At 41.2% G+C, this 13,079-nt stretch overlaps 3 protein-coding genes across 3 annotated transcripts; 2 read left to right on the forward strand and 1 right to left on the reverse strand.

Annotated features, from left to right (window-relative positions):
• Positions 1-342: 342 nt before the first annotated feature.
• Positions 343-1,661, reverse strand: IAQ61_007805 (uncharacterized protein). Its single transcript, XM_003841999.2, has 2 exons — positions 995-1,661; positions 343-946 (listed from the first exon to the last, which is right to left on the reverse strand). Exons 1-2 carry the CDS (start codon positions 1,422-1,424, stop codon positions 768-770), a joined length of 609 nt encoding a protein of 202 aa, XP_003842047.1. The 5' UTR covers positions 1,425-1,661; the 3' UTR covers positions 343-767.
• A 6,341-nt stretch (positions 1,662-8,002) lies between these two features.
• Positions 8,003-11,383, forward strand: IAQ61_007806 (uncharacterized protein; the record flags this gene model as incomplete). Its single annotated transcript, XM_066097743.1, has 3 exons — positions 8,003-8,054; positions 8,275-9,538; positions 9,598-11,383. 3 exons carry the CDS (start codon positions 8,003-8,005, stop codon positions 11,381-11,383), a joined length of 3,102 nt encoding a protein of 1,033 aa, XP_065952240.1.
• A 1,114-nt stretch (positions 11,384-12,497) lies between these two features.
• Positions 12,498-12,809, forward strand: IAQ61_007807 (uncharacterized protein; the record flags this gene model as incomplete). The annotated part of the gene is made up of 1 exon (XM_066097744.1): positions 12,498-12,809. The coding sequence occupies one exon, from the start codon at positions 12,498-12,500 to the stop codon at positions 12,807-12,809; it is 312 nt and encodes a 103-aa protein (XP_065952241.1).
• Positions 12,810-13,079: the final 270 nt, after the last annotated feature.

A 13,079-nucleotide genomic window follows, 5' to 3' on the forward strand; every position in this document is an offset into this window, starting at 1 on the left:
ATCCTGATTGTCCAAGGACACACAGCCTGATGTACCCGTACCTTTGTGCGCTCGAATGTGAGAAACTATATGAACCTATCGATCAATTGCTAGGGCGACAGGTACAAGATGGCTGTACCCGAAAAAAAATTAGTCACACACGACATCACTACCGTCTGTGCCAACATCTGTAGGTAGACGGGAAGGTCTTAGATTGCGTGAGAAATTAATGTTTGGCTATTCGTCCAGAAACATCGGACAAATATGCTTATATTGATTGAAGCAATAGTGCACTTGTATCTTGCATTTGGAGTGAGGGAGTAAGCGCAAGCAGTGGATTGAAATACGTTTAGTCGTGCGGGAATTTCGCATCTCATGATATGATTTGTCAAGTGCGATGTTCTGACAAGTGTATTAGTATGTTCCCCGCAGGGGTATGCTGTTCATATCGTTACAGGAACAAACGGTACTGGCTATCTGCTGGTAGTTTATCGAGACTATTCTGTGGAAAACCGATCTTGTTTCGCCGTCTCAGAACCAAGTATGCACATTCAGTTGATATTGGGCAGTTACGCAACATGCGAATGCATGGGTGACTCATGAGTACCAAATAAGGACAAAGCAGCCGCTACACCCTCTTACTACATATTACTCCAACTACCGAAGCATTGATCGCTAGACCGCTGTCGGCCACACTTCAACCAGGTTCCGTTGGTCATAAGCCATGTGCAAAACGCCCACTACAAGGAAGATCGTTCCAAAAACGATACCAGTCAATCGCACTTTGATCAGGCTACATAATAGGAGGGCTCTCGGCCTGCACCCGACTCCGGTCTTGAGTCGAGGTCTGCAACGCGCCGCTGATCAGCCAACTCGATCATCCTGTCAGCCTCACGCGCTGGTATCGAAACAGTGGAGCCCCACTCTCCCGCGGCATCGGAAAAGTTGATAACAGCTAGCCTCTCCGCTACATACTATCAGCCTCAGTCATTGGAAGTAGGGTATGCATACATACCATCGCTCATGCCTCTTTCATATTCTTCTCTGCGTGACTGATGCCACTGGGCTGATAAGTCTGGGTTCATCTCCATGAAGCGAACAGGATACCGTGGCTGCCTTTTCATTCTAGAAACGATGTTTCGATACGTCACAACGTAATTGTCTCTGCGCGGCCCCGAGATCTTGGCTAGTGCGTAATCTACATGATATGCGCTCAGAAAATGCTCCAGCCAGGCGAGATCAGTTTCCCGTCCTGGGTACCTGTCGAGTCCTTGAATGAGCTGCTTGGCAAGACGGAGAGCAAATAGGCCGACAATGAGGAAATCAGGTGCGGGTTGAGCCGCTGAGCGAAGGTGCTGCGGCGGGTCAGCTGGCGGCGCTGGTGAGGTCAAAGGAACACGCCCAGCGTCATGCGGTCTGTAAGGTGCGGAGCTGGGGCGCTGCATCGTGAATTGGAAAGATAGTTGTAATTGATTGATGATGTTTTGATTGTGCTTGATAATAGAAAGGCTTGCAGAACCTCGTGTAACATGCTCCTGCCTCCAACTTGTCTTGGCATCAAACGAGCAAATAGCAAGCGCACACGATGAGTAACGTTGTAGTTACGTGGTTCTCCTGCTTCATAATTGTTACTATAGTGGTTTAATAGGATAGCATATCTTGTAATACCTCCTATGTTAAAGGAGTAAGCTTGCAAAGGAATACTTGGAAAACTAGTAGCCTTTGCTATGCATATTCTGTTATTTTTATATCACCCATAGTGCTTACCTTATACCGAGGTGGTGACTGCCCACCACCATTGGCGACTCCCCTATCCTGGGTTGACTAGGAGACACCCATTTGGGACTAGTGGATGTCTATATCTAGCCACCTTGGCCCTTTATCTATAGATTCTTTAATTAATACTTTCTTATTATATTAGGTTATAAGCCTAGCTTATCTACTAGCATACTTAGCTTTATTTACTAGTACCTGCTTACATTAATCTCTTTATTAGCCTTTACTACTTTAGCTATATCTATTGCTAATATTTACTATTATTATAGCTTCCTATTCTAACCTATTTAACGCGTTCTTACTACTATTACTAGCTCTACCTATAGCTTTATTAGAGGTACTACTATCCCTATATCTACTATTACTAGAGATAGATCCTCTCCTAGGACTATTAGTACTACCCCTACTACCTATTATATCTACTAAACCTATATTTAACTTCTATCTAGACCCTTCCTTATTACCTAAACTAGGTTCCTAAGGCAAGAACTATCTAGAATAGTAGTTAGCCTAGACTATAGTATTTAGATATACAGGTATTTAGCCTATCCTTGCTAGAAAGAAGCTAAGACTAATACTTCCTTCTAATACTAAGGACTAGGATAAGTAGGATAATAAGGCTTTAGTTATACTACTATTATTAGTTTACAATAACCTAATAATAAGCGTGGTAAGCTATAACACCTCTCTAGAAGCCTAGAAGTATCTTACTAACTACTTTAATAGGGACATAGGCAATACGTTAATCTTGCTTTTCTAGTTACTTATAAACCTCTACTATTATAATAGAGATAACCTTAGACTATACCTTAATAAATTCTATTAACACTAGATATATATAGCTAAACGTTACATAACCTCTATATAACCTATTATAGTAGTAATATATACTATATTTAACTCTAACTAGGTTAAGGGCTTATTCTTTCTTGCTACCCTACCTAAGATAATAGATAATATTATTAATAATTTATCTACTAGGAATATAACTGCGTTTAAAGATATTAAACCTAAGATCCTAGATATCTTAGAGAAGCACTTATTAGATATTACTAACTCCTTAGCTACTTATATAGCTAGATAAACAGCGTCTAGATAACTAAACACTAATAGACTACTATTAACTAGTACTAGTATACTAGAATACACCTAGTGTTAGAAATATAACTTATTATTTATTAGTTATATCTATCCTAACTATAAGCACCTTAAGAAGCACAAGGAGAACTAAGTAAAGGGAAAAGCTAGCACTACACTATAGTTATAGTTATTCTTATTATTAGGCTCTTAGAAGAAGCAGAAGGCGAATAATGCTGCTGCAGTTAACCCTAGTAAAGACTCTAATAGCTTAACTACTATTATTAGTTACTCTATATATTATTATATTAACTTAATAATACTACTACTGCGTCTAATACTTAATTTAAATAGCAAACGCGCTAGATTAGTAAGTGCATTTACAGTAATCTATTAACCTACTACTATTAACCTACCTATGTGGCTTTTTAATACTAGTGCCTCTAGGTATATATCTAGCTACGCTAATAACTTCCTGTCCTTAATACTAAAGACAGGCACTATTACTATAGCTAGCGGCATTAAGCTCCCTATATAAGGAATTAGCACAGTTTAACTTTACCTGTAGCTCCCTAATAGCTTAACTAATATTACAGTACTAACTAACACACTCTATAGCGCTAAACTCTATAGCACCTGCTTATTCTTATAGATATTTATTAGATATAAGGGGTTTAAGCTATTTACTAAAAAGGACAACCTATACCTTGTTAGATATAGTTAATACACACTATAGGCATAATATATATAGGGCCTTATATAGCTCTAGACTAAATAACTACTATTACTATTACTATCTACCTATATACTTATAAGCCTGTCCTCCCCTAATTAAATATTAATAGCCCTAGCCCTAATAACAATAATAACAGAGGCAATAGTAATAGTAATAAAGGCGAAGGACAATACACATAAGGGCAAAGGTTTTAGGATATACTAGGATTTTTATAAAGCTATAGGACATCTATTAGTGCTAAACCTATTACGTATCTATACTAATAGCTATCTAGTACTAGATAAACCTAATAACTTTATATATACTATATATTAATAATTAAAGTTAGTGTATCGTGTACTAATACAAGGAACACCACGCTATACCTAGCTACTTAAGCTTGTTTACTCTAATCTCTTAGGGAAGATGCCTACTTAAAGTATTAGTGGCTTATAGTATTATATCTCCTTTGTTAATAACTATACTTAACACTTATAGATTTAGTTCCTTAAGCTTAAGACTAACGCACTACAAGTAATTAAGGATTTTATTACCTATGCAAACACCTAATTCTATAATAATAATATACTGCAATATTCTATTGTTAAGACCTTCTGTTCTAACAATAGCGGCGAATACATTAGCTATAATCTTTAGAAATTTTTTATAGCTAAAGGAATTAACTATAAATTAATACTACTATACTACTATAAATTAAATAGCGTCCTAGAGTAATTTAACTACACCCTATTCTAGATTACTTAATATATAATACTATCTAATAATCTACTTTTCTTATAGGCTAAAGTAATAATATTAGCAAATTTTCTTAAGAATATTACGCTATATTCTTTAGACCTATTATAACATACCCTACACAAATAGCTCTTTAGGAAGAAGCTATCTATTTAGCACCTCTAACTATTTAGTATCTAAGGCTATATCTATATTCCTATAAAGGCCTAGAAGCTAGGCACTAAACTTCTACACTACTCTAAAGAAGGTATCTTTATTAGCTATAGTTATAGTACTAGGATAAGCTGTCTCTATATACTATAACAAGCTATTATTATTAAATCCTAAGATGTTACCTTTATCCTATAGGTTCCCTAGATATTTTAAGCAATTTAAGACTAGGGAATTAAGTATAGTCTATAATATCTAGATATAGAGCTTTAATATCTAAAATAGTAGCCTAGGGAATTAGTTATAACACTCCCTCCTATTAAAATTCTTAATAATACTAAGCTAGGGGATATAAGTAACCTTCTATTAGCACCTTAGACTCCTATGCTTAAGACTAGAGCGACAAATATGCTATATAACCTCTTAAGTAGCCCTAACTATCTCTCTATATAGGCACTACCTAGGATAGGACTAGATTTCTCTTCTTTAGGTGCTTAGAGTTTATAAACACCTACCCTACTCTAGAAGAAACCACGTATAAAGGAGATATTAGCACTAACACCTATAGCTATAACTTGTATTAGATAATAGATAAAAATGCTAGAATAATACTAGGGTTCCTATACTATAGCATAGCTCTTTACTATAACTTATAAGGAAGATGCGTTAGTATATATCTTATTATTCTTAATAACTTTCTTTACTACTATAATATTAACTAACACCCCTAGGATATTTATAGAAGCAATAGATAAGAATTATACTACCTTATAGTAGCTAGCTATTAATAAAGAAATTGCTAATTATGCAGAAAATAGCATATAGGAAGTTGTACCCTATTATAAGATACCTCTAGGTATAAAGCTTGTAGGTACTTAATAGGTATTTAATACTAAGCAAGATAAATCTAGCAATATTATTAAAAGAAAAGCAAGGCTTATAGTATAGGGATTTTTATAGCAACTAGGCTTTAACTATAATAATATATACTTACTAGTAGTTAGGTATAACAGCCTGCGTATCCTCCTAGTCCTTGCTACTCTATATAGATAGTAGATGTAATAGGTAGACTTTAATACTATATACCTAAATAGATATCTTAAGCACAGGATCTACTACTAACTACTACTAGGATTACCTTCTAATAGCGTACTGTTCTTGCTTAAGACCCTTTATAGTCTTAAGCAATCTAGACGTAAATAGTATACTATCTTATCTAAATAGTTAAAGTCTTAATACTTCTCCTAAGCTAATTTTAATCCTTATATCTTTATCTTAAGAGATCTTGTCCTTAGGATCTACATAGATAATATCCTTATAGTTAGTACTTAAGAATAGATTAATATAATACTCTACCTTATAAAAACTTACTTTTGCTTTTAAGACTTAGGATAACTATATATACTATTAGGACTTAAGATTAACTACTTTAATAACTATATAGAACTCTACTAATATATATATATTGTAGCTATTCTTTAAAGGTATAGTATAATAGATTATAATAGTTAATATACACCTATTAACCCTAGCTTGTTCCTACCTTGCATACCTATAGATATACCTATTAATATTAACTATTAGAAGAAGTTTTAGTCTATTATTAGCTCCTTTAATTTTATAGTAGTTATAAGTAGACTAGACATAGTATATATAATTAGTCTATTTAGCTTCTATAATACTAACCTATTAGAGAACTATCTTAAACTAGCATTCTAAGTGCTCTAGTACGTCCGCGCGACTTTACATTATTAACTAATAATTAGTACACCCTCTACCTAATAGTCTACTAAGATTGTAATATACTTTAACGCCTCCTACGTATTAGACCTAGATAACTTAAAATTATTCTCTAGCTATATCCTTAAGATTAATAGATTAGTTATCTTATAGTTATCTAAGCAATAGAGCTATATTACTTAAAGCATATATAAAGTAGAATATATAGCTGCCTTATATATAGTATTATATCTTGTCTAGGCTTAACGCGCTATTATAGAATTCCTGCTAGTTATACTACTATACTGCCTGCTTGTTAATAATAAACTAGCTATTACACTTATTTAAGACTAGAAGTTAAACCTATAGTTAAAGCATATCTATATTTATTACTACTTTGTAAGAGAATAATTCCTAGAAGGCAACTTTAATATCTAACACGTTTAATCTAGTAATAATCTTGTAGACTTATATATAAAGGCACTCCTAAGGCCTATATTAGAGAAGTTAGACGCTAGAATATTAGATATAATAAATAAAGGATAATCTTATTTAGGAGACTAGGGGATATAGTTTTTCTCTTATTTTCTTTGTATTTATAGTTACTATAGATTTAGGGGACTGTTATTTTTATATCACCTATAGTGCTTACCTTATACCAAGGTGGTGACTGCCCACCACCATTGGCGACTCCCCTATCCCGGGTTGACTGGGAGACACCTATTTGGGACTAGTGGATGTCTATATCTAGCCACCTTGGCCCTTCGTCCATAGATTCTTTAATCAATACTTTCTCATCACATCATATTCAGCTCCACTTGACCAGCATTACGGTAGTACTGCCAGATAAACGATAGTGTACGTACACCTAAAGTATGGTTATTGTGCAGATGGTTATGTAGGTCACGGTCTCTAATTGGTATTTGTCAAGCGTTACTGGTGCATACTGGTTGCCCTCGAACGCCTTGAGTCCAACAGTCCACATCATCCTTTGCTTTAATGAGCATCAAAACTCCAGCTACAGGATCCTTACCGGTATGGACGAAATATTTTGGGGGAATTAAATCAAAACAGACCCCGCTCATGACAATTTCGCATCATTGGGATGGAATATTCGCTGTTGCCTCATTATCGCGTGGTGCACTCACTTGTTGGGTGAAGCGATGGAGATCAGCGCTGAGAGAGGTCTAGTGTTGAATACCAACTAGGTATCACCAAAACGCGGGGGGGGGGCCGGGAGATTCGATAGGTGCGGTACATCTTCGGATAATGCCATGCCAGTTGCTTAATTTGACATTACAAAAGCTTAGGGCGCAATGGCAATCTACCGGTACCTACATGTCAGTCTGTTCTGTCTCATTGGAAACCGAATGGCTGTGGGATTCCACCGACCAGATACAACAGTAATTGGAATCAGCATGCATCTTCAACAAAATTGTTCACTCGGTGACGCAGGTGGCGCCCCCAATGTTCCGGATCACTTTAATGCTACGATGAGTTGGACAAGCTTTAAAGTAGCCGTGTGGTTGTGAACCGAATGAAAAATACCACATCAATTGAAGCATCGCAATTATCTCTAAGAATATTTCGCTACCGGTACCACACTTCGCATGTTCTCTCTCTCCTGTCACTTTGGCGGGCATCATGGTCAGCCACAAAGGTAGATGAATTTTCTCACGCAGCTCGCTGCCATCCCTAAAATTGATACCTACTTTGAACATCAAGATCAGACCTTCATGTTACCAGCGGCTCGGAATACATTCTTGTAGAGATACAGAATGAAATCAAAAACACTAAACCACTCGCGGCACCAAGCAGCTTGCAGCGAAAATGCGTCACATGATCACAACAGAAGATTATCATCCTAGGGTCACGCGTCAAGGTAGAACGGAAAGAGTCGAGTTTTTTTTTGAAGAATGCGAGTCTTATGCTTCATGGGCAGTGGTTACTATGGAGAAGACAATGCGCGACGTTCTAGGGGAAGTATCTCACTCGCGGACATTTGCAAGGTGCTCAATGTGCAACATCTTGTTGCTGAAGATAACAAGATAGCATATTCATTGGTACGCGCATAGATTAAAGGACAACAAAGGGCAGTATAGATTTTGGACATCTCAGAAGACTATCTAGGTGTATCAGCGACTTTCAATTATGTTATCTTGGCTGCACACCTGATATCGTACGCCAAGCAAGCACGGTGGGCGGCACTCTTTCTACCTCACCTTCACCTCCGCAACTTTTCATCGATGAATTGCCGCCTGAACATTTGTCTGATAAACAACGCAGACGCCGATTCATTTGGCATCTTCATGAACAGAACTATCAAAAATATCTGACTTCGGCTTTGTGTCTTCACGTTGACAACATTACTCACAACCTAGAACAGTCTGATTTAGTGAGCCTGGCGATGGACGTTACACCGACAGAACCGCCTTCATCGTTGCCGCCCCGCTCGCCCTCAATAATGTCTTTTGACGAGACCACGGATATCGCAGCCCTCCAGAGCGTTGTCGCCGATCTAACAAAGAGGAACAAATTGTTAGAGGCCCAGGTTACTGAGGCAATTTCAGAGATCAAGGCTTCATCGAACCGCGCTCAGACTCGCTATTCAGAAAAGTTACTTGCAAACCGTAACGCCGAACGTCTTCAGCAGGCGCTCGAAAATGAGCGAAGAGAGCGAGAAGATGACCAGATCAAGGCGGTTCGGTGCTATCACAGTTTGAAAGAAACCATCGCTGGCTTGATCAAGGAGAAGGATACTTTTTTGAAGACGAAAAGGAAGGATTCAGCTACGGATGATGAATCGCTGACAGCACAAGACGGTGCGGTTACACATCTACAAGGCCAGATTCAAACACAGCAAGACCGAATCACCAGACTGGAGACGGCTCTGGCAGCTTCCGAGGCTACACAAAACAAACAGGCCCAAGCAATTGAATCATCACTACCGGAGAGCCCTGCTTCAAATGCGCTGGCCGCTTTGGACTTGGAAGCACATGCGATAGCCGTGGCCAGGCTCAAAAGCGCTGAGGCTAAACTTATCCAAGAACGAATCGTGTTCAACAGAGCAGTCGAGGGGACTAAGACCAGGTTCCAAAACGAAGCTATAGAGATGAAGCGGAAGTTTGAGCAAGCTCGCCAACAAGAAGAGCAGAAAAGCGTAATGCTGCAGCAGCAGCTTCACGCCAAGACTATGGAGGTCTCTTGGTGCAGGCAGCAATTACAGAAGCAGCAAATGGGCTTGCAGGCTTCGCAGAGTAGATCTCAAAACAATGTGGGCAAATATGCTGCTTCTCAATTGGCACCCGAGCAAAAGAGCACACTTGATGAGCATGCGAAGAAACGGCAACGGGTAGACTCTGTCGGGTAAGTCGCTTCTTTTGAGTCTACCCTTCGGAGCTCGCTGACCGTGATATCATATATAGTGCTACCGGAACTCAGATCCCTCAGTTCAACCGCGCCGTCTCCAGGCAAACTCACCCTGCGAACTCCATTGTTACCCCGCAGTCACAGAGCAGTTCTGACGATGGTTACCGACCAAGCCCTACTACACCAGCACATCTCCCATCGTCTTCAAGCACTTCATCGCAAGATCGACATGAGAGACCTATGACACAACAGATGGCAAAACCAATGGGGATGAGTGATTTCCATCGCCGAAAGTTGTCGCAGAACTCAAATTCGACCAATACTCTATCGTTATCCTCCCCTCGGTCGACATCGCAGCGAACACTGAAGCAGTCTACATCTCAAGTACCGAATCAGGGACCACACCCGAGCCATATAAGCCTCGCTGGGTCGATTAATCGGCCGCAGCAAATGGATCAGTCACAACAGATGTACCAGCAACAACAGGCAGGCCATGCTCCAAGACCTTTCTACCAACAACCCCGTTTGCAGCAACAGCAGCAGGTCAATCCCCAGCAGCAGATGTCTCGACAAAAACGATCGACTGATGGACCACAAGCAAGCGGTACAATTCTCAATACCCAACAACAGCCATCTTTCGACTTCCAGGTGGGCCCGCATGTTGCAAATCAAGCGAGGGCAGCCAAGGGCATTCAAGACACCAGAGAATTGTCCTATAGGCAAATTCAAGCTGTGATGCACATACCAAATCCCAAACTTCAAACTTTGGACAGAAGTGATATGACAGGATCGCAGCAAGTGCAACAACACGATTTCAAGGCATCCGGTAAGGACGCAATGCTACTGCAACCGTCGATGAATGTACCCACGACGCCAGGCAAGGCGGCACAATTATTCCTGCCCCAGAATCGTCCGCAGTCAACATTGGCAAATGCGCAATTCCAGTCTCCTGCCTCACAATGGGCCGCCCAACAGCGTTTCGAGCGGATAATGAAAGCTGCTAGACAGAAGATGGGATTCGCACCAGGTCTCGACAGCGTCCAGACCCCGACATCGTCAAACCTCACAGACGATTCTGGCAGTGAACATCACAACAATATAACGCAGGTCACACATTGTCCTTCTGGGTTTGAGCCATCGCGAGAACCAAAGTCTTTAAGAAACGTCGCTGTGCCCATGTCTCCTGCTGCCGGGCAGGGCATTCGTTTACAGAGCGGCGGGTCAGGCAACCTGACTGCGAACTTCGATCATTCATTTCCTTCATGGTCTACAGAACTAGGACCCACTATGTTTGTGGGAGACAGTCTCCAATTTGATGGTTGGACGTCAGACCGAGTACTGGCACCGGTCACGAACACAACAACCGTTGCAAGCACCGCGCCACGCAGTGATACTGGCACTACTGATGTCGAGTACACTTCACAACCCGGCGAACCACTGCAACATACAACCCGAGATCCTTCGCTCTCCATACTTGGGGCCCAATTCCAACGTCCAAAAAACACCTGTCGCGCCCCCACTCCCAACGTCTCCGCACATATTCCCTGCGTATACTGTTACAGCCATTGGTGGGAGCACTCCTGCGAAGGACAGCCATGCACCAATTGTCAGAAAAAGGGTGTTGATTGCCTGCGGCCCAAGTGCGCCGATTTTGCCGATTGTGCAAAAGGTTACAGGTGCAAGCTGGTGCATGAAAACGACCCGCGCTATTACGATATGAACTACTTGATCACGCTGCCTAAAGCTGGCGCGATGCCGAAGCGAATTGGAACGAAGGCGAAGGCAAAAGAGGCACCAAGCGTGTTGGGCAAGCGTAAGGCAGACGCAATCACTGAGGCTTGAGGCCTGGAACTTGGTACTGATTTGAGTTGATGCTGTCTGGGTATGTTCTTTCTTTGTTCTTCTTACAACGAGCGCGACGAAAGCTGATACTGAACTAGACGAAGGTTAAATTTCAATCGAGATATTGTGAAGTCGGTTGGTATGGATGGACTCATTGGTTGATTTGAATACTGGAAACATTTTATGCAATAAGCAGACATTGAAAACATGTAATCACTTCACGAGAACGATGTGCTATCTTCTATGATTGCCTTTGTACACATTGATTATACTGCTTCATCAAGTAATGATCTCCAAGATATCGAAGCGGCCGTCACCGCGCAAGCATGTGTTGCTACTATGCTGCCTACCAACCTAGCGACAAACGCCACTCCAACAGCCTTCTTGGCCATCGCTGTCTCTTATTCAAGCAAGTACAAGTTGTACCTCTCGACTTATGTTAGCCTCCCTTCTTATCTTAATCCTCCGCTTCTACCAAAACGTTGTCCAACGAGAGAGGTTTCGACGCAACTTGCATGATCTGCTCTTGTTCCGAAGACAGCAGTTCTCGCAGACAGTTTGGCCGTCGCATTCTCATCTATGGGTAAAACACGTTGTACAACGTATGTGTGTGACCTTTGCATTCTTGTGACGGGGAACATCGCGATCGAGGAGTGTGTCGTCACTGGCATCGTCTGGAGCGTTGGAAGCAGTACTTGCCGTGGCGGGAGTATCCTCCTTTTTAGCTACCTCCAAATCTTTTGCTTTCCGTTTCCTGCCGCTGCTGGGTAGCTGAGTTCCTGCCAATGGCAATGATTGACAAGGAGCGTTCAGCAATCGTTCGTGCGTCCGCTGAGCGGCCTTCTCCACTCACCACTAACAAACACCGGGCTTTCGAAGACTCCGGTTACAACACGCTGACACTTCTTCGTCATCTACATCAGCATAGCCGACTCTGAACGCGATCAGTCAACAGGAAAGAGTGCCAAGCTCAGCACCAGTGAACGATCTCGGGAGGAAGAACTGGTAGCTGAGAGAGCGGTTGCGTAACCGCATCCACATGGTACACGAGAAGAATCGAGACCTTCAAGCACAGCTTCGAGAGACCAATAAGGACAGATGACAACTCGACAACATGGACTGCGAACTCCAAGCATCAAACGAACAGCTGGAAAGGAAGGTGCAATGGTTGGAAGGTGATCTGGCGGACATGAAGGAGACGGAGAAGGAGAGGAGAAGAAGCCGGCAGCGAAAGAATACGATCCCGCCTAGGATGGCTTGCTACCACTCGATGATGTCGTTCGCATGCATTGGAGAAAGCATGGCAAGTATCGCAAGGGGGAAGTTGGTAAGGGCTGCGAATCCTGTAGCCATGCGGCCCGCCATTGACGCCGCCGTCGCTGACGAGGTGGAGGAGGGCGAGGACGTGGAGATGGACTTGGCTTGAGGCAGCATATATATGATATAGGCATAACACGTTCGTAGGACGTGAAAATAAACATATGAAACAAAGACGTGAGGATCATGCGTATCGACGAGCCTCGTAGGGCAGCTCAGGACAACGGTGTAGACGTCACGAATTACTGTGTCATTATGGCCTTATGGATGCTGATAGACGGAGGCAACAATAATAATAAACGGTTCCATAATGATTGAGAAACATATCAAAAATGACCTGCAAGCACAGGTGAGAACGCTCCATTCTAGCACATACGTC

Source organism: Plenodomus lingam (genome assembly GCF_022343315.1).
Source record: "Plenodomus lingam strain CAN1 chromosome Unknown contig_3, whole genome shotgun sequence".
Taxonomy (NCBI): Eukaryota; Fungi; Ascomycota; class Dothideomycetes; order Pleosporales; family Leptosphaeriaceae; genus Plenodomus; species Plenodomus lingam.